The sequence below is a fragment of the Piliocolobus tephrosceles genome, chromosome 21 (genome assembly GCF_002776525.5).
Source record: "Piliocolobus tephrosceles isolate RC106 chromosome 21, ASM277652v3, whole genome shotgun sequence".
NCBI classification, from domain to species: domain Eukaryota; kingdom Metazoa; phylum Chordata; class Mammalia; order Primates; family Cercopithecidae; genus Piliocolobus; species Piliocolobus tephrosceles.
This window is the reverse complement of record NC_045454.1, coordinates 11,682,859-11,708,130: the sequence shown is the minus strand read 5'-3', so window position 1 is coordinate 11,708,130 and position 25,272 is coordinate 11,682,859. Positions and strand designations below refer to the sequence as shown.

General features: G+C 49.1%; 1 protein-coding gene across 4 annotated transcripts in view; it reads left to right on the top strand.

Annotated features, from left to right (window-relative positions):
• Positions 1 to 25,272, top strand: part of HIF3A (hypoxia inducible factor 3 subunit alpha) — a 47,472-nt gene that overhangs the window by 11,190 nt on the left and 11,010 nt on the right. For 3 of the 4 annotated variants that reach the window (XM_026457322.1, XM_026457324.1, XM_026457323.1), the window contains 9 exons: positions 304 to 388; positions 714 to 826; positions 1,221 to 1,429; positions 4,802 to 4,908; positions 5,147 to 5,294; positions 13,903 to 14,021; positions 15,225 to 15,415; positions 18,729 to 18,833; positions 23,461 to 23,732. In XM_026457322.1, coding sequence (XP_026313107.1) covers positions 304 to 388; positions 714 to 826; positions 1,221 to 1,429; positions 4,802 to 4,908; positions 5,147 to 5,294; positions 13,903 to 14,021; positions 15,225 to 15,415; positions 18,729 to 18,833; positions 23,461 to 23,732 — 1,349 coding nt within the window. The remainder of the gene's footprint in view (positions 1 to 303; positions 389 to 713; positions 827 to 1,220; positions 1,430 to 4,801; positions 4,909 to 5,146; positions 5,295 to 13,902; positions 14,022 to 15,224; positions 15,416 to 18,728; positions 18,834 to 23,460; positions 23,733 to 25,272) is intronic. The other variant, XM_026457325.1, reaches the window with a different exon arrangement.

Below are 25,272 nucleotides of genomic sequence, written 5' to 3'. Positions count from 1 at the left end.
ATAGATAGATAGATAGATAGATAGATAGATAGATAGATAGATAGATAGATGATTGATAGATCGATAGATAGATAGATAGATAGATAGATAGATAGATAGATAGATAGAGGGCCTGGCACTTGGTACGTGCTGAATAAATGCTTGCTGAGTGGATGGATGGATGGATGGACAAATGGATGGATACATGAATGGGGAGACTGGTGAAATCAGTCAGGCTGGCGAATTGGAGCAGGGGAATGAGGATGGGATGGAGGAGATGGGTCAGAGGCCCTGGTAGACCCCAACCCCTCTCATCCCTGGCAGCTGGAGCTCATTGGACACAGCATTTTTGATTTCATCCACCCCTGTGACCAAGAGGAGCTTCAGGACGCCCTGACCCCCCAACAGAGTGAGTTCCCCGGAAGCCTCTGTCCCCACCATAGAGGAGGAAGCTGAGGCTCCACCCCTCCCTCAGCATATCTCCTCCTCCTCTGGAACACCAGACAAAAACAAGTAGGAAGAGGAGAGATGGCCCTGCCCTGGGGGGTCTGACGGGACACAGCCCTGCCCTGGGGGGTCTGAGGGGACACATACTACCCCTGGGGGACCCTCTCTGGTTCCAGGTCCCAATTGTTGGGATGGAGCTGGGAATGCCTGAGCAGCCAGGGTGCCGGAGGGCACTGGGCCTGTGTGCAGCTGCCTGTGACCTCCCCCCTGCCCCCGGGCCTCCCCAGCCCTGTCCAGGAGGAAGGTGGAGGCCCCCACGGAGCGGTGCTTCTCCTTGCGCATGAAGAGTACGCTCACCAGCCGCGGGCGCACCCTCAACCTCAAGGCGGCCACCTGGAAGGTGCGCGGGGCCGGGCTGGAGGAGGGCGAGGACGCTGAGGCTGCCAGAGCTGCTGGGGCTGGGTGTGAGCCCCGAAAGATCTCTAAGGGTGCTGGAGTACAGGCGTCTCCTGGCCCGGGGACTGTGTGGGGCTCACTCAGGTCAGGTCTAGTGGGTCCTCAGTGCATCGAGGAGCATGGGTGTCTGTGGAGTTGGGACTTGGGGCTCCTGTAAACTCTCTTAGGAGGGGTTCCTATGGCCCTGGGGCTGGGGATCCTCAGCCCCTTTGAACCTAGAGTCTTCATGGGGTTGGAATCTCAGCTCCCAGATGGGCCCACAGGATGCATCTTTCAGCCTCATGGGTGGTCTCAGGGCCGGAGGCAGCACTGCCTTGTCCCCCCTTCTCGGCCCCCAGGTGCTGCATTGCTCTGGACATATGAGGGCCTACAAGCCTCCTGCACAGACTTCTCCAGCTGGGAGCCCCGACTCAGAGCCTCCACTGCAGTGCCTGGTGCTCATCTGCGAAGCCATTCCCCACCCAGGCAGCCTGGAGCCCCCGCTGGGCCGGGGGGCCTTCCTCAGCCGCCACAGCCTGGACATGAAGTTCACCTACTGTGACGACAGGTGGGCAGGGGCCCCCTCTTCCCTCTGCCCAAGTTCAAGTGTGCTGTTTCCCTCCCCACCTCCACACCCCCACATTTCTCCCTCTCCTCTCTCTCTCACTTCATCCATCTTTCTCTCTGTGTGTGCCTGCCTGTCTCTGAATTTTCTGCGTGTCTCTTGTATCTTTTCTTTTTTTGTAAAAATGCCGTCTTGCCATTTGCCCAGACTGCTCTCAAACTCCTGGGCTCAAGCCATCCTCCCGCCTTGGCCTCCCAAAGTGCTGGGATTATAGGCATGAGCCACCGCACCCGGCCTCCTTTTATCTTTCGTTCTCTCTCTGTCTCTGAGTCTTTCTCTTAGGGTCTGTCTCTCTTTGTCCCTTTTCTTAAATGAGTCAATTTGTGTCAGGCAGTTAGTATGGTGCCCAGCACACAGGAAGCACTCGATAAATTGTCATTAGGCCAGGCCCAGTGGCTCACACCTGCAATACCAGCACTTAGGGAGGCCAATATGGGAGAATTGCTTGAGACCAGGAGTTCAAGACCAGCTTGGACAACATAGGGAGACCCCATCTCTACAAAAAAATTAGCCAGGCGGGGCTGGGCACGGTGGCTCATGCCTGTAATCCCAGCACTTTGGGAGGCCAAGGCGGGTGGATTACCTGAGGTCAGGAGTTCAAGACCAGCCTGGCCAACATGATGAAACCTCGTCTCTACTAAAAATACAAAAATTAGCTGGGCGTGGTGGTGCATGCCTGTAATCCCAGATACTCAGGAGGCCGAGACAGGAGAATCATTTGAGCCCGGGAGGCGGAGGTTACAATGAGCTGAGATTGCTCCATTGCACTCCAGCCTGGGTGACAGAACAAGACTCTGTCTCAAAAAAAAAAAAAAAAATTAACCAGGCGGTGGCACATGCCTTTGGTCCTAGCTACACAGGAGGCTGAGGTGGGAGGAATACTTGAGCCCAGGAGGTTGAGGCTGCAGTTAGCCATGATTGCACCATTGCACTCTAGCCTGGGCAACAGAATGAGATGCTGTTTCTAAAAAAAATAATAATAAATAAAATAAACTGTTATTATTTGTTCGCCCTCTATCCTTCCTTTCATCTCTTTTTCTGTCCCCCTCTCTTCCTTCTGTCCTTCTCTTCCTTCTTCTGTCTTATCCCTTGCCCTGGTGTCGTGTGTAGGAATGGTGACTCTGGATTCAGCCTGCTTGGGTGTCAGTCTTGGCTGTGTATCTTTAGCCAAATGACTTCAACTCTCTGTGCCATGATTTCCTCACCTATCCTGTGGAATCACATCAGAACCTGCCTTGTACGGTCATTCTGAGCAGCTCAGTGAGTTTCCCAGTGCAAAGCACAAGTGTCTGATATTTAAATCATTATTGTCATCATTATTTTGTTGTTGTTGAGATGGAGTCTTGCTCTGTCGCCCAGGCTGGAGTGCAGTGGCAGGATCTTGGCCCACTGCAACGTCCGCCTCCTGGGTTCAAGTGATTCTCCTCCCTCAGCCTCCGGAGTAGCTGGGATCACAGGCGCCTGCCATCATGCCTGGCTACTTTTGTCTTTTTAGTAGAGGTGAGGTTTTACCATTTAGGCCAGGCTGGTCTTGAACTCCTGACCTCCGGTGATCCGTCCACCTCGGCCTCCCACAGTGCTGGGATTATAGGCGTGAGCCCCTGTACCTGGCCTATTATACTCATTACTCTTTATTTATTTTCATTCTTCTCTTTCTTTTTGTGTTTTTTTTATTTCCCTCTCTTCCTCTCCTATGTCATGCATGTTGTCTCTTTTTCTCTCTTTTCTTAACTCTTCTTCTCGTCTCCATGTATTAGTTCCCTGTTGCTGCTGTAATATATTACCACAAACTCAGTGGCTCCAAACAACACAAACTCACTGTCTCACCATTCCGGAGGTCAGAAATTTGAAATTAGGCCAGGCGTGGTGGCTCACACCTGTAATCCCAGCACTTTGGGAGATCAAGGCAGGAGGATGGCTTGGGGCCAGGAGTTCCAGATCAGCCTGGACAGCATAGTGAGACCCCATCTTAAAGAAAGAAAAATAAAGTAGTAATGAGTCTTACAGGCAAAATTAAGGCTGTGTTCCTTCTAGAGGCTCCAGGAAAGAATCTGTTTCCATGCCTTTTCCAGCTCCTAGAGCTGGGCCCACCTGCATCCATCTCCCCATCTCAAGACTAAGGCAGGCCGGGTGAGGCAGCTGACGCCTGTAATCTCATCTGTTTGGGAGGCTAAGGCAGGAAGATTGAGCCCGGGAGTTCAAGAACAGACTAGGCAACATAGTAAGACCCCCATTTCTACAAAAAAAAAAAAAAAAAAAATGCAAAAAGTAGCCAGGCAGGGCACACACTAGCTACTCAGGAGGCTGAGTCAGGAGGGTTGCTTGAGCCTGGGAGGTCAAGTCTGTGGTGAGCCATGATCGCACCACTGCACTCTAGCCTGGGTGACAGAACGAGAGCCTGCCTCAGAAAACAAACAACAGCCGGGTGCAGTGGCTTACGCCTGTAATCCCAGCACTTTGGGAGGCGGAGGCAGGTGGATCATGAGGTCAGGAGATCGAGACCTTCCCAGCTAACATGGTGAAACCCCGTCTCTACTAAAAAAAAACCAAAAAAAATTAGCCAGGCATGGTGGCGGGCGCCTGTAGTCCCAGCTACTAGGGTGGCTGAGGCAGGAGAAAGGTGTGAACCCGGGAGCTGGAGCTTAAAGTGAGCCGAGATCACGCCACTACACTCCAGCCTGGGTGACAGGGCGAGACTCCAACAAAAAAAACAAAACTTCTAATGTCATCATATCTGCAAAGTCCCTTTTGCCATGTAAGATACCATATCTGGCCGGGCACGGTGGCTCACGCCTGTAATCCCAGCACTTTGGGAGGCTGAGGCGGGCGGATCACGAGGTCAGGAGATCAAGACCATCCTGGCTAACACAGTGAAACACTGTCGCTACTAAAAAAAATACAAAAAATTAGCCGGGCATGGTGACGGGCGCCTGTAGTCCCAGCTACTCGGGAGGCTGAGGCAGGAGAATGACCTGAGCCCGGGAGGTGGAGGTTGCAGTGAGCCAAGATCGCGCCACTGCACTCCAGCCTGGGCGACAGAGCCAGAATCTGCCTCAAAAAAAAAAAAAAAAAAAAAGATACCATATCTACAGATTCTGGGAATTAGGATGTGGACATCTTTGGGGGTCATTAGGTCATTATTCAACCCACCACACTCCTCTTATTCTGTTTCTTACTCCTTTTCTCTGGGTTACAATCCTGTCTCTTGATGTCTTACTGGCTTTGTTCCCGTGTCCTCTGCTGCCACTTCCCTCTACCTACCCTCCCTCTCAGCCGGTAGCATACTGACCAGACCCTGCTCTGCCCCACCCCCAGGATCGCAGAAGTGGCCGGCTACAGTCCCGATGACCTGATTGGCTGTTCCGCCTACGAGTACATCCACGCGCTGGACTCCGATGCGGTCAGCAAGAGCATCCACACCTGTATGTATCCCATTTCCCCAGGCGTGGAGCCAGCTGCCGCATGGCCCCCAGCCAGCACCAGGACCCCCCAGCTCTCCACACCCCAGGATACACTCCCTCCCTACCTCAACACCAGCTCCCTGCTCCCCAAGCCCCAGGGAACCGTCTCCTTCCTTACCCCCTCATACCCAGCCCCCAGATCTTTCTCTCCTCAGTTGCCCCCTTGGTGGCTCTGACCCCTCCCGATCCCCCTCCTCAGTGCTGAGCAAGGGCCAGGCAGTAACAGGGCAGTATCGCTTCCTGGCCCGGAACGGTGGTTACCTGTGGACCCAGACCCAGGCCACAGTGGTGTCAGGGGGACGGGGCCCCCAGTCGGAGAGTATCGTCTGTGTCCATTTTTTAATCAGGTAAGCAGGAGGAGGGGTTGGAGTGGCTGTGTGTGGGCCTGATCGGCACATGTGGACAGGTGTATGTGTGTGTGTGCATATGAGCATGCACGTGTATCACGCATAAGTGTATGTGAGGGAGTGCGCACATGTACACATATGAGGAATGTGTGTCACCATGTAAATGCCGGTGTGTGTGTCTGCATGGACACAGGTATGTGTATGGGTGTGTACTGTTAATTTTTATTATTTTATTTATTGCATGAACCTCTGCTTAAGTGAACCATTAATTCAAATTAAAAAGGGCTGTTTGGGCCGGGCACGGTGGCTCAAGCCTGTAATCTCAGCACTTTGGGAGGCCGAGATGGGCGGATCACGAGGTCAGGAGATCGAGACCATCCTGGCTAACATGGTGAAACCCCGTCTCTACTAAAAAAATACAAAAAACTAGCCAGGCGAGGTGGCGGGCGCCTGTAGTCCCAGCTACTCGGGAGGCTGAGGCAGGAGAATGGCGTAAACCCGGGAGGCGGAGCTTGCAGTGAGATGAGATCCGGCCACTGCACTCCAGCCCGGACGGCACAGCGAGACTCCGTCTCAAAAAAAAAAAAGGGGGCTGTTTGGCCTGGCATGGTGGCTCATGCCTGTAATCCTAGCACTTTGGGAGGCTGAGGCAGGCGGATTGCCTGAGCTCAGGAGTTCGAGACCAACCTGGGCAACATGACGAAACGCTGTCTCTACTAGTAATACCAGAAATTAGCCGGGCATGGTAATACGTGCCTGTAATCCCAACTACTCGGGAGGCTGAGGCACGAGAATCGTTTGAACCCAGGAAGTGGAGGTTGCAGTGAGCCGAGATTGCGTTAGTGCACTCTGACCTCAGCAACAGAGTTAGACTCTGTCTCAAACAAACAAACAAACAGAAGGACTCTCTATTCAAGTTAAAATAAGAAATGTAACAGAATCATGGGGTCTTTTTTGCTTTTTAAAATTTGATGTGTGGCTCACTCCTGTAATCCCAGAACTTTGGGAGGCCAAGGGAGGAGGATTGCAAGAGCCTCAGGGTTTAAGACCAGCCTGGGCAAAGTGGTTAGGACCCATTCTCAAAAAAAAAACAAAAAACCTGAAAACAAACCAAAAAAACCACACACACATAAGAAGATACATATGTGGTTTGCATATGGTAAATTCTCTTTATGATACACAGTTCTGTGAATTTTTGACACATGCATGCAATTGTGTAACCACTATCACAATCCAGCTTTGACCAATTAGTGTGATTGTAATAGTGGATAGTGGTTACACAATTACCACAATTTTTTTTTTTTTTTTTTTGAGGCAGAGTTTTACTCTTGTCACTCAGGCCGTAGAGCACTGGCACCATCTTGGCTCAGTTCAACCTCTGCCTCCCGGGTTCAAGCAATTCTCCTGCTTCAGCCTCCCAAGTAGCTGGAATTTCAGGCATGCAACAACACGCCCAGCTAACTTTTATATTTTTAATAGAGAAGGAGTTTCACCAGGTTGGCCAGGCTGGTCTCGAACTCCTGACCTCAGGTGATCCACCCGCCTCAGCCTCCCAAAGTGCTGGGATTACAGGCATGAGCCACCGCGCCTGGCCCATGTTGTGGTTTATATCAGTAGTTCCTTTGTAAATAGTGAATAGCATTCCACGGTGTGAATGGAGCACAGTTTTTTTATCCTTTCACCAGTTGGAAGACATCGGGTTGTTTCCAAGTTTGGGTGATTACAAAAAACCAGCTACTGTAAACATTCTCATACAAGATTTTATGAGATCACATGTTTTCATTTCTGTTGGGTAAACAGCTAGGATTGGAATGGATGGGTTATATAGTAAGTGTGTATTTAATTTAAGAAACTGCCATGGCTGGCTGCAGTGACTCACTCCTGTAATCCCAGCCCTTTGGGAAGCCAAGGAAGGAGGATTGCTAGAGCCTCAGAGGTGAAGACCAGCCTGGGCAAAGTGGTTAAGACCCAATCTCAAAACAAACAAACAAACAAACAAAAAACCTGAAAACAAACAAACAAACAAAAACCACAAAAAGATATATAGTTTTCATGCAGTAAATTCTCTTTATGGTACACAGTTCTGTGAATTTTGACACATGCATGCAATTGTGTAACCACTATCACAATCCAGCTGTTGACCAATTAGCGTGATTATAATAGTGATTACACAATTACCACGATTTTTTTTTTTTTTTTTTTTGAGACAGAGTTTTGCCCTTGTCACTCAGGCTGGAGTGCACTGGCACGATCTCGGCTCACTTCAACCTCCGCCTCCTGGGTTCAAGCAGTTCTCCTGCTTCAGCCTCCTGAGTAGCTGGGATTATAGGTACCCGCCATCAAGCCCAGCTAAGTTTTGTATTTTTAGTAGAGTCGGGGTTTCACCATGTTGGCTAGGCTGGTCTTGAACTCCTGACCTCAGGTGATCCACCCGCCTCAGCCTCCCAAAGTGCTGGGATTACAGGCATGAGCCACCACATCCGGCCATTACCACAATTTTTTACACAAAAATATTCTCTTGTAGTAAACCCCTCCCACACTCCCATGTCCCTGGCAACCGCTGTCCTCAGAACCCAGAGTTTTGCTTTTTCCAGAGGGTCACATACAGGGAATTGTACAGTATATAGCCTTTTAGGCCTGGCCCATACTTAGCATGATATATTTAAAATTCCTCCTTGTTGTGGTTTTACTTTCTTGTTTTGTTTTGTTTTGTTTTTTTGAGACAGAGTCTCATTCTGTTGCCCAGGAGTGCACTGGTGCAATCTTGGCTCACTACAGCCTCTGTCTCCTAGGTTCGAGTGATTCTCCTGCCTCAGCCTCCTGAGTAGCTGGGATTACAGGCATGCACCAACACGCCTAGCTAATTTTTTTATTTTTAATAGAGAAGGAGTTTCACCAGGTTGGCCAGGCTGGTCTCAAACTCCTGACCTCAGGTGATCCACCCGCCTCAGCCTCCCAAAGTGCTGGGATTACAGGCATGAGCCACCGCGCCTGGCCCATGTTGTGGTTTATATCAGTAGTTCCTTTGTAAATAGTGAATAGCATTCCATGTGTGAATGGAGCACAGTTTTTTTATCCGTTCACCAGTTGGAAGACGTTGGGCTATTTCCAAGTTTGGGTGATTACAAAAACCCAGCTACTGTAAACATTCTCATACAAGATTTTATGAGATCACATGTTTTCATTTCTGTTGGGTAAACAGCTAGGATTGGAATGGATGGGTTATATAGTAAGTGTATATTTAATTTAAGAAACTGCCGTGGCTGGCTGCAGTGGCTCACTCCTGTAATCCCAGCACTTTGGGAGGCTGAGGAGGGTGGATCAGTTGAGGCCATGAGTTTGAGACCAGCCTGGCCAACATGGCAAAACACCGTCTCCATTAAAAATACAAAACTTAGCCAGGTGTGATGGCATATGCTTGTAACCCCAGTTGCTTGGGAGGCCAAGACACGAGAATCACTTTAACCCAGGAGGCGGAGGTTGCAGTGAGCTGAGATCAGACCACTGCACTCTAGCCTGGGTGACAGAGTGAGATTCTGTCTCAAAAAATAAAAGAAAGAAACAGCCAGGGCAGAGTGTGATGGCTCGTGCCTATAATCCCAGCACTTTGGGAGGCCAAGGTGGGTGGATCACCTGAGATCAGGAGTTCAGGACCAGCCTGGTCAACATGGTGAAACCCCATCTCTACTAAAAGTACAAAAATTGGCTGGGTGTGGTTGTGCACGCCTGTAGTGCCAACTACTCAGGAGGCTGAGGCAGAAGAATCACTTGAACCTGGGAGGCGGAGGTTGCAGTGAGCCGAGATCGTGCCACTGTACTCCAGCCTGGGCAACAGAGGGAGACTCCATTTCCAAAAGAAGAAAAAAAAGAAACAGCCAAACTGTTTTCCAAAGTGGCTGTATCATTTTGCATTCCCATCAGCAATGTATGAGGGTTCCAGTTGCTCCACATCTGTGCCAGCATTTCGTATTGTCTGGGTGTTTGGGTTTGGTGTTACTTTTAGTCATTCTAATAGATGTGCCGTGAGAAAATCACGATGGGGCTTTTCTTCTCCATCATGTGTCATAGAAGCTTTTCACCATTTAGGAATGCAGAGGTATCCATGACAACATTGTGAGGCAGAGTTAAAATTACAGCTTTTCAGTCAGGCGCAGTGAGTGGCTCACGCCTATAATCCCAGCACTTTGGGAGGCCGAGGTGGACAGATGACTTGAGGTCGGGAGTTCAAGACCAGCCTGACCAACATGGCGAAGCCCCATCTCTACTAAAAATACAAAAATTACCCAGGCGTGGTGGTGCATGCCTGTAATCTGAGCCACTTGGGAGGCTGAGGCAGGAGAATCACTGGAACCTGGGAGGCGGAGGTTGCAATGAGCGGAGATGAGACCACCACACTTCAGTCTGGACAACAGAGCGAGACTCCATCTCAAAAAAAAAAAAGAAAGAAAAGAAAAAATAATTACAGCTTTTCTTTGAAGGTTATCCTATAGGACATACACCAGTCTGTAAAGCCTTAGGGGTTTTTCTAGATCTGGAGGAACGTTTTGAAATACAAATCAACATATATATATGTCTATAAATTTTTTTGAGATAAAGTCTTGCTTTGTCATGCAGGCTGGAGTGCATGACTGAGCCTCCCGGGTAGGTGGGACTATAGGCATGCACTACCGTGCCCGACTAATTTTTTTGTATTTTTTGTAGAGATGGAGTTTCATCATGTTGCCCAGGCTGGTCTTAAGCTCCTGAGTTCAAGCCACCCACCTGCCTCAGCTTCCCAAAGTGCTGGGATTACAGGTGTGAGCCCTGGCACCCAGCCTATAATTTTTTTTTAAATAGGAATGGGTTCCCACTGTGTTACTCAGGCTGGTCTCAAACTTCTGAGCTCAAGTGATCCTCCCACCTCAGCCTCCTAAAGCGCTGCAATACAGATGTGAAACCACCGTGCCAGGCCTCCAAATCAACTTAGGCCTCATGTCTCTGCCCTTCTCAGAGCCCTTCTGAGGCTCCCCAGCATCCTTAGGAGAAAGGCCAAGGGAGTTGGCATGGCTCACCAGGCCCTGTGGAGCTCCTGCCTCCCTCCCCTTCTCACTCACCCTCCAAACCTCAGGGCCTTTGCACAGGCTGTTCCTCCAGCCCAGAATGCTCTCCTCTCTTCCCTCCTCCTTTTTCTCCTGAGTCATGCCTGCTAAGTCTCAGCTCAGACATCACTTCTGGAGACCCTCTTTCCTGAGCCCCTACATGAGCTCAGGTGCCCCCCACCCCCATTTTCTCTCCTGGTATCCTGTACTTTTGCACCAGAGCACTTAAAACCATTTGTAATTACCCTATTAACTTGTGTATTCAGCCAGGCCTTCTTTGATTGCCCTCTTTTAAATTGCCAAGTCCCTGTAATCCCAGCACTTTGGGAGGCCGAGACGGGCGGATCACGAGGTCAGGAGATCGAGACCATCCTGGCTAACATGGTGAAACCCCGTCTCTACTGAAAAATACAAAAAACTAGCTGGGCGCGGTGGCGGGCGCCTATAGTCCCAGCTACTCGGGAGGCTGAGGCAGGAGAATGGCGTAAACCCGGGAGGCGGAGCTTGCAGTGAGCTGAGATCCGGCCACTGCACTCCAGTCTGGGTGACAGAGCGAGACTCCGCCTCAAAAATAAATAAATAAAATAAATAAATAAATTGCCAAGTCCCATCACTGCTTTATTTTCTCCGTAGTACTTACCACTCTCTTTCTTTGAGACAGAGTCTCATTCTGTTGCCCAGGCTGGAGTGCAGTGGCACATCTTCAGCTCACTGCAACCTTTGCCTCCCGGGTTCAAGTGATTCTCCTGTCTCAACCTTCTAAGTAAGGATTACAAGCAGCCGCCACCACACCCGGCAAATGTTTGTGTTTTTAGTAGAGATGGGGTTTCACCAGGTTGGCCAGGCTGCTCTCAAATTCCTGAGCTCAAGTCATCCGCCCACCTCAGCCTCCCAAAGTGCTGGGATTATGGTCGTGAGCCACTGCGCCCGGCCCTCCCTAGTGTTACTACTATCTAACCCAATGTTGTCCAATAAAACCATGATGCCAGCCACGTATGTCATTTTGAATTTTCTAGTAGCCACCTTGAAAGGTAAACAGAATGCTGGGTGTGATAAGTCACACCTGTAATCCCAACACTTTGGGAGGCCAAGGCCAGGAGTTTGAGACTAGCCTTGGCAATATAGGGAGACCCCATCTCTACAAATAATTTAAAAATTAGCTCAGCATGATGGCATGTGCCTGTAGTCCCAGTTACTCAGGAAGCTGTGGCAGGAGGATCACCTGAGCCTGGGAGATTGAGGCTGCAGGGAGCTGAGATTGCACCACTGCTCCAGCCTGAGTGACAGACTGAGATCCTATCTCAAAAAAAAAGTAAACAGAAGCAGGTGAAATTAATTTTATTTATTTATTTATTTATTTATTTATTTATTTATTTATTTATTTATTTTGAGGTGGAGTCTCGCTCTTGTCGCCCAGGCTGGAGAGCAGTGGCACGATCTCGGCTCACTGCAAGCTCCACCTCCCAGGTTCACGACATTCTCCTGCCTCAGCCTCTCGAGTAGCTGGGACTACAGATGTGCACCACCATGCCCAGCTAATTTTTCTTTTTGTATGTTTAGTAGAGATGGGGTTTCACCATGTTAGCCAGGATGGTCTTGATCTCCTGACCTCGTGATCCGCCCACCTTGGCCTCCCAAAGTGCTGGGTGTGAGCACTGTGCCCAGCCAATTTTATTTTTTTATTTCATTTTATTTATTTATTTATTTGAAGTCTCACTCTGTCATCCAGGCTGGAGTGCAGTGATGTGATCTCGGCTCACTGCAACCTCCACCTCTGGGGTTCCAGTGATTCTCCTGCCTCAGCCTCCTGAGTAGCTGGGATTACAGGCACCCGCCACCATGCCCGGCTAATTTTTCTATTTTTAGTAGAGATAGGGTTTCACCATGTGGGCCAGGCTGATCTTAAACTCCTGACCTCAGGTGATCCACCCGCCTCGGCCTCCCAAAGTGCTGGGATTACAGGCGTGAGCCACCGTGCCTGGCCTAATTTTAATAATATATTTTATTTTCATATTCAAGATCACACCACTGCGTGAGTAGCAGAACTGGGATTTGAACCCAGGCCACTGACTACAGAGTCCTTGCTATGAACCACTACACAGTAGTGCTTGACGAGGAGATGTTTGTGGAATGATGAATGAGTGAACTGAATGTGTCACATGTGCACATATTCGAGCCCAAGTGTATGGAACGTGTGAGCATATCTGTCCCTGTATGCACTCAGGTGTATGTGAGCACTCCTGTTTGTGCCTGTGTGTACTGAGTGTGTGTACGAGTTCGATTGTGTGTGCTTGTGTCTTTCAGGGGAATAAGGGTGGCTTTGATCCTGTCTAAATTAGGATGTTTCCAGCCCAGGGAGGGTTTAATGAGGGTGGGGAGAGGTCACAGCTTCTCAAGGAGCTGGTGGGAAAACCATGCCCACCTGCATCCTGTCCTGAAGTGGGTTATGCAGATGAGATGCACATTAGGGCCTGATCCTCAGCCCCACCCAACTCTCCAAAAGCCAACTTGCCTAGCGAGCATTTAGATTGTCTCTGCAGCCACAGACTGTGTGAAGGGAGGTGGCAGGGACATAAGGATGTATTTATAAACCTGTTCCCTTGAATATGAAAAATATCTATGAATAGAAACAGCATAAATAAAATCTTATTCATAAAAATTACAGCCCTATGAATTTTTCCTATTTGGTAATGTAATGAAGACTATGTTAAAAATATATTTTTTCATCAATACCTTTCTAAGAATATGTTTATAAGTTAAAATCTATAAAGAGAATATTTAGGTATTCTGAAGCCTTTTGCTCACCCCTCTCTTTGCCCCTGGGCGTCCCCTGTCTGTTCCTAGGTCTCTTCCCACTTATGTCTTTCGGTGCCGCCCTACCTGCTTCCCTCAGTCTTCCTCCTCTCTGCCCAGGCTGTGCTAAATGCCAGCTCTTTTTTCTGCCTTTCCTTTTACAGAAGGAGCTTGGGAAGGGACAAACTTAACTTTCTTTTTAAAATGTTGTCAGAATAGGCTGGGCGCAGTGGCTCATGCCTGTAATCCTAGCACTTTGGGAGGCTGAGGCAGGTGGATCACCTGAGGTCAGGAGTTCAAGACCAGCCTGGCCAACATGGTGAAACCCCGTCTCTACTAAAAATACAAAAATTAGCCAGGTATAGGGGCGTCCACCTGTAGTCCCAGCCACTCGGGAGGCTGAGGCAGGAGAATCACTTGAACCTGGGAGGCAGAGGTTGCAGTGAGCCAAGATCGTGCCACTGCACTCCAGCCTGCGCAACAGAGTGAGACCTTGTCTTAATAAAAGAAAAAGAAAAAGAAAAAGAAAAAAAATTGCCGTCAGAATAAAAAGCAGTCAACAAAACGTCAAACTCTTATAGGAGACAAATAAATGTGGGCAATTATCTTCTGTGGAACGCCCTCCAAGTCCCTGGGCGCCATTGCCTTCTGTAATAGGACATCACCCGAACAGGCTACCTGGGCTGGAGCCAGGGACCCTCCCTGACTCTCACCTCCCTTTCTGTCTTGTACCCCAGCCGGGTGGAAGAGACCGGAGTGGTGCTGTCCCTGGAGCAAACGGAGCGACACTCTCGCAGACCCATTCAGCGGGGCGCCCCCTCTCAGAAGGACACCCCTAACTCTGGGAACAGCCTTGGTATGGGGCAGGGCTGGGGCTGGGAGGGGTTGTGTCCCCAGGGCCCTTGGGAGAAAGCCCAAGCACCTTAACATGGCTCACCAGGCCCTGTGGGACCTGCCTCCTGCCTCCCTTCCCTGCGCACTCTGCCTCCAAATCACACAGCCTCCTAAGAGCCCTTGAAACACTCCAGCCTCGTGCCTCAGGGCCTTTGCACATGCAGTTTCCCAGAATGTTCTTCTCTCTCCTGTCCTCCCTCCCCTCCTGTGGCTATGGCATGGTTGCTTCAGTCTCTTGCTGGCCTCTGCTCTAAATCCTGCTGTGGCTCCACATTGTCCCCATGCTTCTGCCTCTTCCCTATTCTGGCTTTGCCACTCTTTGGCTTCCAGTAATCTCGATCCTTCTAAGTCTGGCTCCTTTCTCCATCTACCTTCACTCTCCTTCCATCATGGATGAGCCTCCCTCCTTCAAGACCTCACCTTCTCCCAGCTGTTGCTGGCCACCCATGCTCCTGTGTGTGGGGTGGGATTGCTGATATAATATCCTTTCCTTTTCTGGCTCAGAGCTGGCTCTGGGCCTTGTCTTAACCTCTGGGGACCTTACAGCCTCCTTGAGGACTTGGGGCCAGTCTTTTCTCCTAAGGTGCAAGCTCCCCAGAGCTGAATGGAATGGCCAAATGCTGATCTGAGCCACCAATCCCCTCCCCTCGGAGTTTTCGGAGCCTCACCACAATCTGGCCACTAAAGTTCACACCCCGGCTGGGTGCAGTGGTTTATGCCTGCAATCCCAGCACTTTGGGAGGCCGAGGTGGGCGGATCACTTGAGGTCAGGAGTCTGAGATCAGCCTGGCCAACATGGTGAAACCCTGTCTCTACAAAAAATACAAAACTTAGCTGAGCATGATGGCAGGCACCTGTAATCCCAGCTACTCCAGAGACTGAGGCACAGAATCGCTTGAACCCAGGAGGTGGAGGCTGCAGTGAACTGAGATTGTGCCACTGGACTCCAGCCTGGGCAACAGAGCAAGACTCCATCTCAAAAATAAAAATAAAGTTTACACCTGGTCCAGCAGGGGTCCTCCAGGCCCCTTCCTTACTCCCACACTAAGAACAGTGGCCGTCCTGACTTGCTGATGTCAACTGTGTTCCCGGGTGGTGTGGAGGGCTCTGGCCCTCGGCCTTTGGTCACCAGCCCTTGTTCTCCCCATCTGCATGTGTCCCGCAGACACCCCTGGCCCCCGGATCCTCGCCTTCCTGCACCCCCCTTCCCTGAGCGAGGCTGCCCTGGCCGCTGATCCCCGCCGTTTCTGCAGCCCTGACCTCCGTCGCCTCCTGGGACCCATCCTGGATGGGGCTTCGGTAGCCGCCACTCCCAGCACCCCACTGGCCACACGGCATCCCCAAAGTCCTCTTTCGGTAAGCCATCCCACCCACATGAGCCCTCAGCATCCAAGGCTCTGTCCCTCAGGTGGTCTTGGCCTGTGGCTTAAACCTGACTGTTCTCTGGGCCTCAGCTTCTCCATCTGTGTAGTGGGGAGGTTGGGTTGAGATGGAGTTGAGGTTCCTTTAAGACGCAGATCCAGATTCTTCAATTGTTAGAATTCCAGAGTCTGGCTCTGTTAGGGAAAAACTCTCTCAAGCTATGTTTTTCCTCTGCTCTCCTGATAATGCAACAATCGTCAACACAGAAGACTTCCGTGACCAAATGTGGGCAGTTTTTCCCACACACCAAGCAGCGAACACCAGCTGGGTGTCCTCCAATTCAGTTCTAGCACCATCTACCTGGAGATAGTGTCAGATCTCACAGGTTGGCCCTCAGTCCCCAAGACTGCTCCCTGCTCTTCAGACACCAGTCACAAGTCTGGGCCTCCAGAGTTTCTTTTTTCTTTTTCTTTTTATTTTTGAGATAGAGTTTTACTCTGTCCCCCAGGCTGGAGTGCAGTGGCGCAATCTCGGCTCACTGCAACCTCCACCTCCGAGATTCAAACAATTCTCTTGCCTCAGCCTCCCAAGTAGCTGAGATTACAGGTGTCTGCCACCACACCTGGTTAATTTTTTGTATTTTTGGTAGAGACAGGGTTTCACCATGTTGGTCAGGCTGGTCTCGAACTCCTGACCTCAAGTGATCTTCCGGCCTTGGCCTCCCAAAATGCTGGGATTACAGGTGTGAGCCACCGCACCTGGCTCTTTGGGTTTGATTAATTCACTGGAACAGCTCACAGTAATCAGGATAACACTTATTTAGGTTTACTGGTTCATTGTCCAGGATATTGCACGGGATACAGATGAAGGGATACATTAAGTGAGGTATGGGGGAATGCAGGGTCTCAGAGCTTCCATGCCATCCCTGGGCATCACCCTCCAGAAACCTCCATGGGTCAGCTATCTGGAAGCCCCTCAAACCCAGTCCTCTTGGGTTTTTGTGGAAGCTTCATGATATCAGCATTCTTTCCCCCAAGGTATCGGGCAGGACCCTCTCTGGGTACAGTTTTCTGACTCAAAATCAGAAAGGTGGGGGAAGATTAGAGATCTGCCTTGGGGCAGGTGAAAGGAGGGCAGAAGAAGGCTGGAGAGGTTCTGTTTCATGAGGCCTAACACACCCAATGTTCTAACAAAAGACTGTTCGAACTGTTTTATTAGACTGTTCTAATAAAAGACTGTTCTAACAAAAGACAAGGGCCATGGGAGTTTGACCCAGGAACCGTGCACAAAGTCATGTATATATATAAATATATATTTTATATTAAAAATAAATATATAAACATATATTTATATATGCAAATATACTTATTTATATATGCAAATACATTTATTTGTAAATATCTGCATATAAGTATATTTATATTTACACATATTTGCATATATGTAAATATGTTTACATGTGTGTTGATATAGTTGCATATATTTATGTGTGTGTGTGTATATATATATAAATAAAATAATACCATAGGCCCTGTATTAGTCCATCTTCATGCTGCTGCTAAAGACATACCCAAGACTGAGTAATTTATAAACAAAAAAAGGTTTAATGGACTCACAGTTCCACATGACTGGGGAGGCCTCACAATCATGGTGGAAGGTGAAAGGTACATCCTACATGGCAGCAGGCAAGAGAGAATGAAACCAAGTGAAAGGGATTTCCCCTTATAAAACCATCAGATCTCATGAGACTTATTCACTATCACGAGAGCAGTATGGGGGAGACTGCCCCCATGATTCAATTATCGCCGACCAGGTCCCTCCCACAGTGTGTGGCAATTACGGGAGCTATAGTTCAAGATGAGATTTGGGTGGAGACGCAGCCAAACCTTATCAGGCCCCTAACCTGGGTTGTTTGGAACTGGCACAGATGACCCTCCTCCAACTCCAGCTTATGACTAAGCATCCAGTTCTCTGAACTTTGACCTCAAGGAGTCAAAATGTCTAATGTCCTGATTTATACAGACCTGGATTCAACCCTAAATCTGCCATTTATCAGCAGCGTTACCCTGGCTGGGCAGGCAAGTTCTTGAGGCCTTAATTTCTTCACCTATAAAAGAAAGATAATAACATGTCACTACATCATTGGTTATTCTGAGCATTCATGAGAAGCACTCAGTAGGGGCCTGGCACCTATTGGTGCTCAACAGATCATACCTGTTACTGTCACTATTTGTTGTGAAGATGGTCAGACCTTTGACCTGAGTGAGTCTATATTATCCAGTGTTGACTGTCTTCATCCCCACTCTTCACCCCAAGAAAATACCTTCTCTCCGGAGAAATACAGACTCTGACCTTTGACCTCATCCTTTACTCCTGAGACAGCTGAACTCGCCATTGTTTCCCCCACTAACTCCAGGCTCCAAGACCTTTAACACCAGAGGATTTGTTTGAAAATCTTGGCCTCAGGCTGGGTACCGTGGCTCACACCTGTAATCTCAGTACTTAGGGAGGCCAAGGTGGGGAGATCATCTGAGGTCAGGAGTTCAAAACCAGCTTGACTGACATGGTGAAACCCTGTCTCTACTAAAAATACAAAAATTAGCCATGTGTGGTGGCGGATGCCTGTAATCCCAGCTACTTGGGAGGCTAAGGCAGGAGAATCACTTGAATCCAGGAGGTGGAGGTTGCAGTAAGCCAAGACCACGCCATTGCACTCCAACCTGGATGACAGAGTAAGACTCCCTCTCAAAAAAAAAAAAAAAAAAAAAGTCTTTCGGGTTTTTTTTTTTTGCGACAGAGTCTCACTCTGTCACCCAGGCTGGAGTGTGGTGGCACAGTCATAGCTCGCTGCAGCCTCCGCTTCCCAGGCTCAAGCCATTCTCCTGCCTCAGCCTCCCTAGTAGCTAGGACCACAGATGTGTGCCACCACGCCCAGCTAATTTTTGTACTTTTAGTAGAGACGGGGTTTCACTATGTTGGCCAAGCCAGTCTCGAACTCCTGGTCTCAAGTGCCACCCACCTTGGCCTCCCAAAGTCCTGGGATTACAGGTGTGAGCCACTGAGCCTGGCCAGGCTCTGATCCTTCTAACTGGAACTTCCATGTTTGCTTTGTCGATCTACATACACTCCGGCATTCTGACTTTTGAATACCCAGGCTCAAAACTCATCTGCATTTGCCGTTGGACCCCCTTTGTCCCCAGATGCCTGGCATTTGATCCCCACTTCTACCTTTGAGCTGCAGACTGTCTTACTGTTGACACCTCCCAGGCTCAAGATTTCCTGAAGTCTCTACTCCATCTCTCCATAGGCTGATCTCCCAGATGAATTACCTGTGGGAACAGAGAATGTGCACAGACTCTTCACCTCCGGGAAAGACACTGAGGCAGTGGAGACAGATTTAGATATAGCTCAGGTAAGGGCTGGCGTGGAAGGAGTAATCCTTAGCCCTGCATTCTGGGGATTCACATATGTGGCTTTAGAGAAGGGTAGTGGGATGGCTAAATGAGTGGATGAATGGATGGATGGATGGACGGACCATTGTATTCATTAGGTGGATGATAGTGGATGAGTGGATGAGGTTTAGGCAGATATTCTAATGGATGGATTAATGGGTGGATGGGTGGGTGGGTGGATGAATGGGTAGATATTTTGATAGCTGGATGAAAAATGGATGGGTGATATTTGGATGGATGATTTATTGAGTGCATAGATAAACCAACAGCAGCATGATGTATTAGTTATTATTGCTGTGTAACAAATTGCCTAAAAACTTAACACCTTAAAACAACAACTATTTATTTTGTCACATGGTGACTGGGTATCAGAAATTCAGGAGCAACTTAGCTGCTGGTTTTTGCTCAGCGTCTCTCACGAGGTTGAAGTCAAACTCTCAGTCAGGGCTACAGTCATCTGGGGTTAGAAGGTTTTCTTCCAAGCTCACACACATGAGGTGGCTGGCAGGCCTGAGTCCCTCACTTTGCTTTGGCTGGAGGCCTCAGTTCCTCATCACATGAACCTCTACATAGACTCCTTAAGTGTCCTCACAACGTGGCAATTGGCTTCCCTAAGGCAAGCAATCCAATAAAGAGAGAAAGAGACAAATGGGGAAGCAGAGAGACAGAAAGAACAAGTCCCAGACTGAAGACACAGTCTTTCATAGCCTAATCTCAGACGTGACAAATCATCGCTTCTGCCATACTGTTTTGGTCATATAGCTCAATCCTGTATACTGTGGGAGGCAACAACATAAGAGTGTGAACATCATGAGGCAGGGATCATTGGGAACTTCCAATGATTGATGTCTCTCTCTCATGCAAAATACACTCACCCACCTCTCAAGGCCCCCCAAAGTCTCCCAAAGTTTCTTCCCATTACAGCATCAGCTTGAAGTCCAGAATCTGATCATCTGAATCTGGTCTGGGTGCTGGGGAAACTCCTTGAGTACAGTTCCTCTCAACATTGTAGCTTGTGGACTAATGGAGATGAGTCATCTGTCACCCACACACTCAATATATAGTGGTGAGACAGGAATAGACACTACTATTCAAAAAGGACGGGGAAGAGGAGCATGCATATATCCCTGGTCCATAGCAGTTTTGAAATCCATGTGGGCAAATATCAGAAGTTCTTTCATTAGGACTTAAAAAAAAAAAATTGGGGGCCAGGCATGGTGGCTCACGCCTGTAATCCCAGGACTTTGGGAGGTTGAGGCAGGCAGTTCATGAGGTCAGGAGATCAAGACCATCCTGGCCAACATGGTGAAACCCTGTCTCTACCAAAAATAAAAATAAAAATAAAATTAGCTGGGCGTGCTGGCACATGCCTGTAATCCCAGCTACTTGAGAGGCTGAGGCAGGAGAATCACTTGAAGCAGGGAGGCAGAGGTTGCAGTGAGCCGAGAGTGTGCCACTGCACTCCAGCCTGATGATAGAGCAAGACTCGTGTCTCAAAAAAATATATATATATATAAAATATAAAAATAGAGACAGGGTCTCACTGTATTGCCCAGGCTCGTCTTGAACGCCTAGGCTCAAGTGATCCTTTCACCCTGGCCTCCTAAAGTGCTGGGATTAGAGGTGTGAGCCACTGTGCCTGGCCCGAGGGTGCTCTTCATTGCTCAGAGACCACCTTTTTCTCTTTTTTTTTTTTTTGAAACGGAGTCTCACTCTGTCACCCAAGCTGAAATACAGTGGCTTAATCTTGGCTCACTGCAGTTTCCACCTCCCAGCTTCAAGTGACCCTCTGGCCTCAGCCTCCCAAATAGCTGGGACTACAGGTGCCCACCACCATGCCCGGCTAATTTTCTATTTTATTTTATTTCATTTCATTTCATTTCATTTCATTTCATTTCATTTCATATTTCATTTCATTTTATTTTATTTTTGAGATGGAGTCTCGCTCTGTTGCCCGGGCTGGAGTGCAGTGGCCGGATCTCAACTCACTGCAAGCTCCGCCTCCCGGGTTCACGCCATTCTCCTGCCTCAGCCTCCCGAGTAGCTGGGACTACAGGCGCCCGCCACCTCGCCCGGCTAGTTTTTTGTATTTTTTAGTAGAGACGGGGTTTCACCGTGTTAGCCAGGATGGTCTTGATCTCTTGACCTCGTGATCCGCCCGTCTCGGCCTCCCAAAGTGCTGGGATTACAGGCATGAGCCACCGCGCCTGGCCATAATTTTCATATTTTTAGTAGAGATGAGGTTTCACCAGGCTGGCTCAGAGACCACTTCTTTTTTTTTGTTTGTTTTGAGACAGAGTCTTGCTCTGTCACCCAGGCTAGAGTGCAGTGGCATGATCTGAGCTTACTGCCAGCTCCGCCTTCCGGGTTCACACCATTCTCCTGCCTCAGCCTCCCGAGTGGCTGGGACTACAGGTGCCTGCCACCATGTCCGGCTAATTTTTTGTATTTTTAGGAGAGACAGGGTTTCACCGTGTTAGCCAGGATGGTCTCGATCTCCTGACCTCGTGATCTGCCCGCCTCGGCCTCCCAAAGTGCTGGGATTACAGGTGTGAGCCACTACACCTGGCCTAGAGCCCACTTCTTAATGTTAGCATCATTTCCCATCTGGAGGGCTCCTGCAGTCAGCCAAACTCGAGGTTAATGGCATGGTTCTCCAGACTGCGGAGTCTGCCCAAGACTTCTGACATCAGCCACAAGTTTGAGGGTCCCCAGGGCCACCCTCACTTTAGACCAGCTACCTACCAATGTGGAGATTCCCAGACTCCTGTAGACTCCCTCAGGTTTGATAATTTGCTAGAAGTGTTCATGGTACTCAGAAAGTGCTATACTTAGGGTGGTAGTTTTATCATAACAAAAGAATACAAATCAGAAACAGACAAAGGAAGATATTCATAGGTGGAATCTGGGATTGGAGGGTCCCAAATGGAAAGTTTTCTTGTCCTCAGGGACATGTTATCCTCCCAGCATTGATATGTAGCAATATGTGCAGAGTAATGCCAACTCAGGAAACTCACCAAAGCATCAATGTTCAGAGTTTTTATTGGGGTTTTATTGCATAGGCATGATTGAGCACATTACTGCCCATGTAATTGAATTCAGTCTCCAATGCCATGCCTACCTTCCCTGGATCCGGCTGATTTTGTGTGGACCAAAGCCCCAACCCTCTAATTACAGCGGTTGTTTTTTCTGCATGGCCAGCCTCCGTCCTGAGTTATCTCATTAGCATAAACTTTCCAGGGGCTCACCATGAGTCACCTGGTTAGACCATGAGTCACTTGGTTAGCACAGATTGTCCAAAAGACCCACAGTGAATAGCAAAGACACTCCTATCACTCAGAAAATTCCAGAGGTTTAGAGGTTACCTTCCAGGAGCTGGGACAAAAGCCAGACTTCTCTTTGGGTACAGTTAATTATTCACTGCACAAGGAGGTTGAGAATATTCAAAACCTTCAAGTCCTGTCTCCTTCATGTTTAACATCTCCTCCTTTAGGAGACATATTTTTTATCTCTCTCTCCTCTTGCCTTTTACTGTAAGTAACAAAAAGAAATCAGGTAGCCCCTTCAACACTCTGGCTGGGAGTCTTAGCTGGACCACCTAGCGTATTTGTTGTATTTTCTACTTTCCACATAACTGCAAACAGCAGTGTTGCTAAACTTTCAGCCACTACAGGACAAAAATTCTCTTTCCTCTGGTTTCCAGTATGTTTCTCACTTCTCTCTAAGCCCTCACTGAGTCTTCTCAATGTTCAGATTTTTTTTTTTTGAGACAGTCTCGCTCAGTCACTCAGGCTGGAGTGCAGTGGCACGATCTCGACCTCGGCTCACTGCAAGCTCCGCCTCCCAGGTTCACGCCATTCTCCTGCCTCAGCCTCCCGAGTGGCTGGGACTACAGGCGCCCGCCACTGCGCCCGGCTTGTATTTTTAGTGGAGATGGGGTTTCACCGTGGTCTTGATCTCCTGACCTCGTGATCCACCCGCCTCGGCCTCCCAAAGTACTGGGATTACAAGCGTGAGCCACCGCGCCTGGCCACAATGTTCAGATTTTGACCAATGGTTTCTCTGAGGTATTTAGAATTTCTTTTTTTTTTCCTTTCCTTTTCTTTTTTTTTTTCTTTTTGAGACAGTGTTCCACTGTGACACTCAGGCTGGACTGCAATGGTGTGACCATGACTCACTGCAACCTCAGACTCCTGGGCTGACACAGTCCTCCCACCTCAGCCTCCTGAGTAATTAGAACTACAGGCATGGCCACCACACCTGGCTAATTTTTTTCTTTTTTATGTAGGTGGGGGTCTCGCTATGTTACCCAGACTGGTCTCTTAATTTCTAGCTTCAAGTGGTGCTCCCAACTCAGCCTCCTAAAAGCTCTGGGATTACAGGTGTGAGCTACCATGCTTCTGACCCAATTTAGGATTTCTCTAACATGCTCTTCAGGGAGTCCTTATACCCATTTTACAGATGAGGAAACTGAAGCTCAGACTGTTGGCCACAGTCACAGAACTCAGAAGTGGTGGTGCTGGGAGGTCAGCCAATGTCCACCCAAGTCCAAGGCTTATGCTCTTACCTTCCTCCTGCCCTCCGCAGGATGCCGATGCTCTGGATTTGGAGATGCTGGCCCCTTACATCTCCATGGATGATGACTTCCAGCTCAACGCCAGCGAGCAGCTACCCAGGGCCTACCACAGACCTCTGGGGGCTGTCCCCCGGCCCCGCGCTCGGAGCTTCCATGGCCTGTCACCTCCAGCCCTTGAGCCCTCTCTGCTGCCCCGCTGGGGTAGTGACCCCCGGCTGAGCTGCTCCAGCCCTTCCAGAGGGAACCCCTCAGCATCCTCTCCCATGGCTGGGGCTCGGAAGAGGTGAGCCACAGTAAAGGGGGGACATCAAGGGAGCATCCCCTCACCCCGTCTTGCCCCTGCCTCCTGCTTCAGCCTCGTCCCTCACCATTCCTCTAACCCTGATCTCTGCTCCAGCCAGGCCCTCAGTGGGCCCAGCACCTGCCAAGTTTGTGCCAATCTCTATGCCTTTGCCTAGGCTGTACACTCTTTCTGGGGTGCCCTCCACTGCTCTCACCATTTATCCAAATCCTGTCAACCAGAGCTCTCACCTGTCAACCAGGGCTGTCTCCTTTGGAACATAGTTATATCTGATCTAGTGACAATTTTTATCAGAGTTTAGAAGACATTGCTGCAGTGTCGGAGAAACTATTAAGCTAGGTGTGGTAATGCATGCCTGTAGTCCCAGCTACTTGGGAGGCTGAGGTGGGAGGATCTCCTGAGCCCAGGAGATTGAGGTTGCAGTGAGCTGTGATTATGCCACTGTACTCCAGCCTGGGCAACAGTGAGACACTGTCAAGAAAAAAAAAAAAAAGATGAAAGAAAGAGAGAGAGAGTGGAGAGAGAGGAAGGGAGGAAAGAAGGAAAGGAGGGAGGGAGGGAAGGAAGGAAAGGAAAAAGGAAAAGAAACTGTCTAGAACTAAATTGCAAGCATGTGCTCATTTGCTCATTTCGAATCCAGAGTGGTCTTATCCTTATGGATACGTCTTGGTATCTTCCAAGGCTCCCAGCTTGGTACTGGCTATAAAGTAGGTGCCTGATAAAGACTTATTAAATGAGGGAGGGAGGGAATTATTATTATTATTATTATTATTATTATTATTATTATTATTATTATTTGAGACAGAGTCTAGCTCTGTCGCCCAGGCTGGAGTTCAGTGGCTGGATCTCGGCTCACTGCAAGCTCCGCCTCCCAGGTTTACGCCATTCTCCTGCCTCAGCCTCCTGAGTAGCTGGGATTACAGGCGCCCGCCACCTCGCCTGGCTAGCTTTTTTTGTATTTTTTAGTAGAGACGGGGTTTCACTGTGTTAGCCGGGATGGTCTCGATCTCCTGACCTCGTGATCCGCCCGTCTTGGCCTCCCAAAGTGCTGGGATTATAGGCTTGAGCCACCGCGCCCGGCTGGGAATTATTAATGAATATAGTTGGCACTTCAATGGGTGAACAGGTGGATGGATGGATGGATGGGTCAATGGAAGGACAGATGGATGGATGTGTAGGTGAAATGGTATATGTATGTATGTGTGGATGGATGGATGGATGGATGATGGATGGATGTCTGGGTAGACAGAAGGATGGATGGATGGGTCAATGGATTGATGGGTGGCTGGAAGGATGGATAGATGGATGGATAGATGTATGGATGGATGGTGGATGGATGGATGGATGGCAGATGGATGGTGGATGGATGGTGGATGGATGGATGGATTAATGAATGGATTAATGGATGGATGCATGGATGGTGGATGGATGGCAGATGGAAGGATGGATGGATGGATGGATGGATGGATGGTGGACAGATGGCAGATGGATGGTGGATGGATGGCAGATGGATGGATGGATG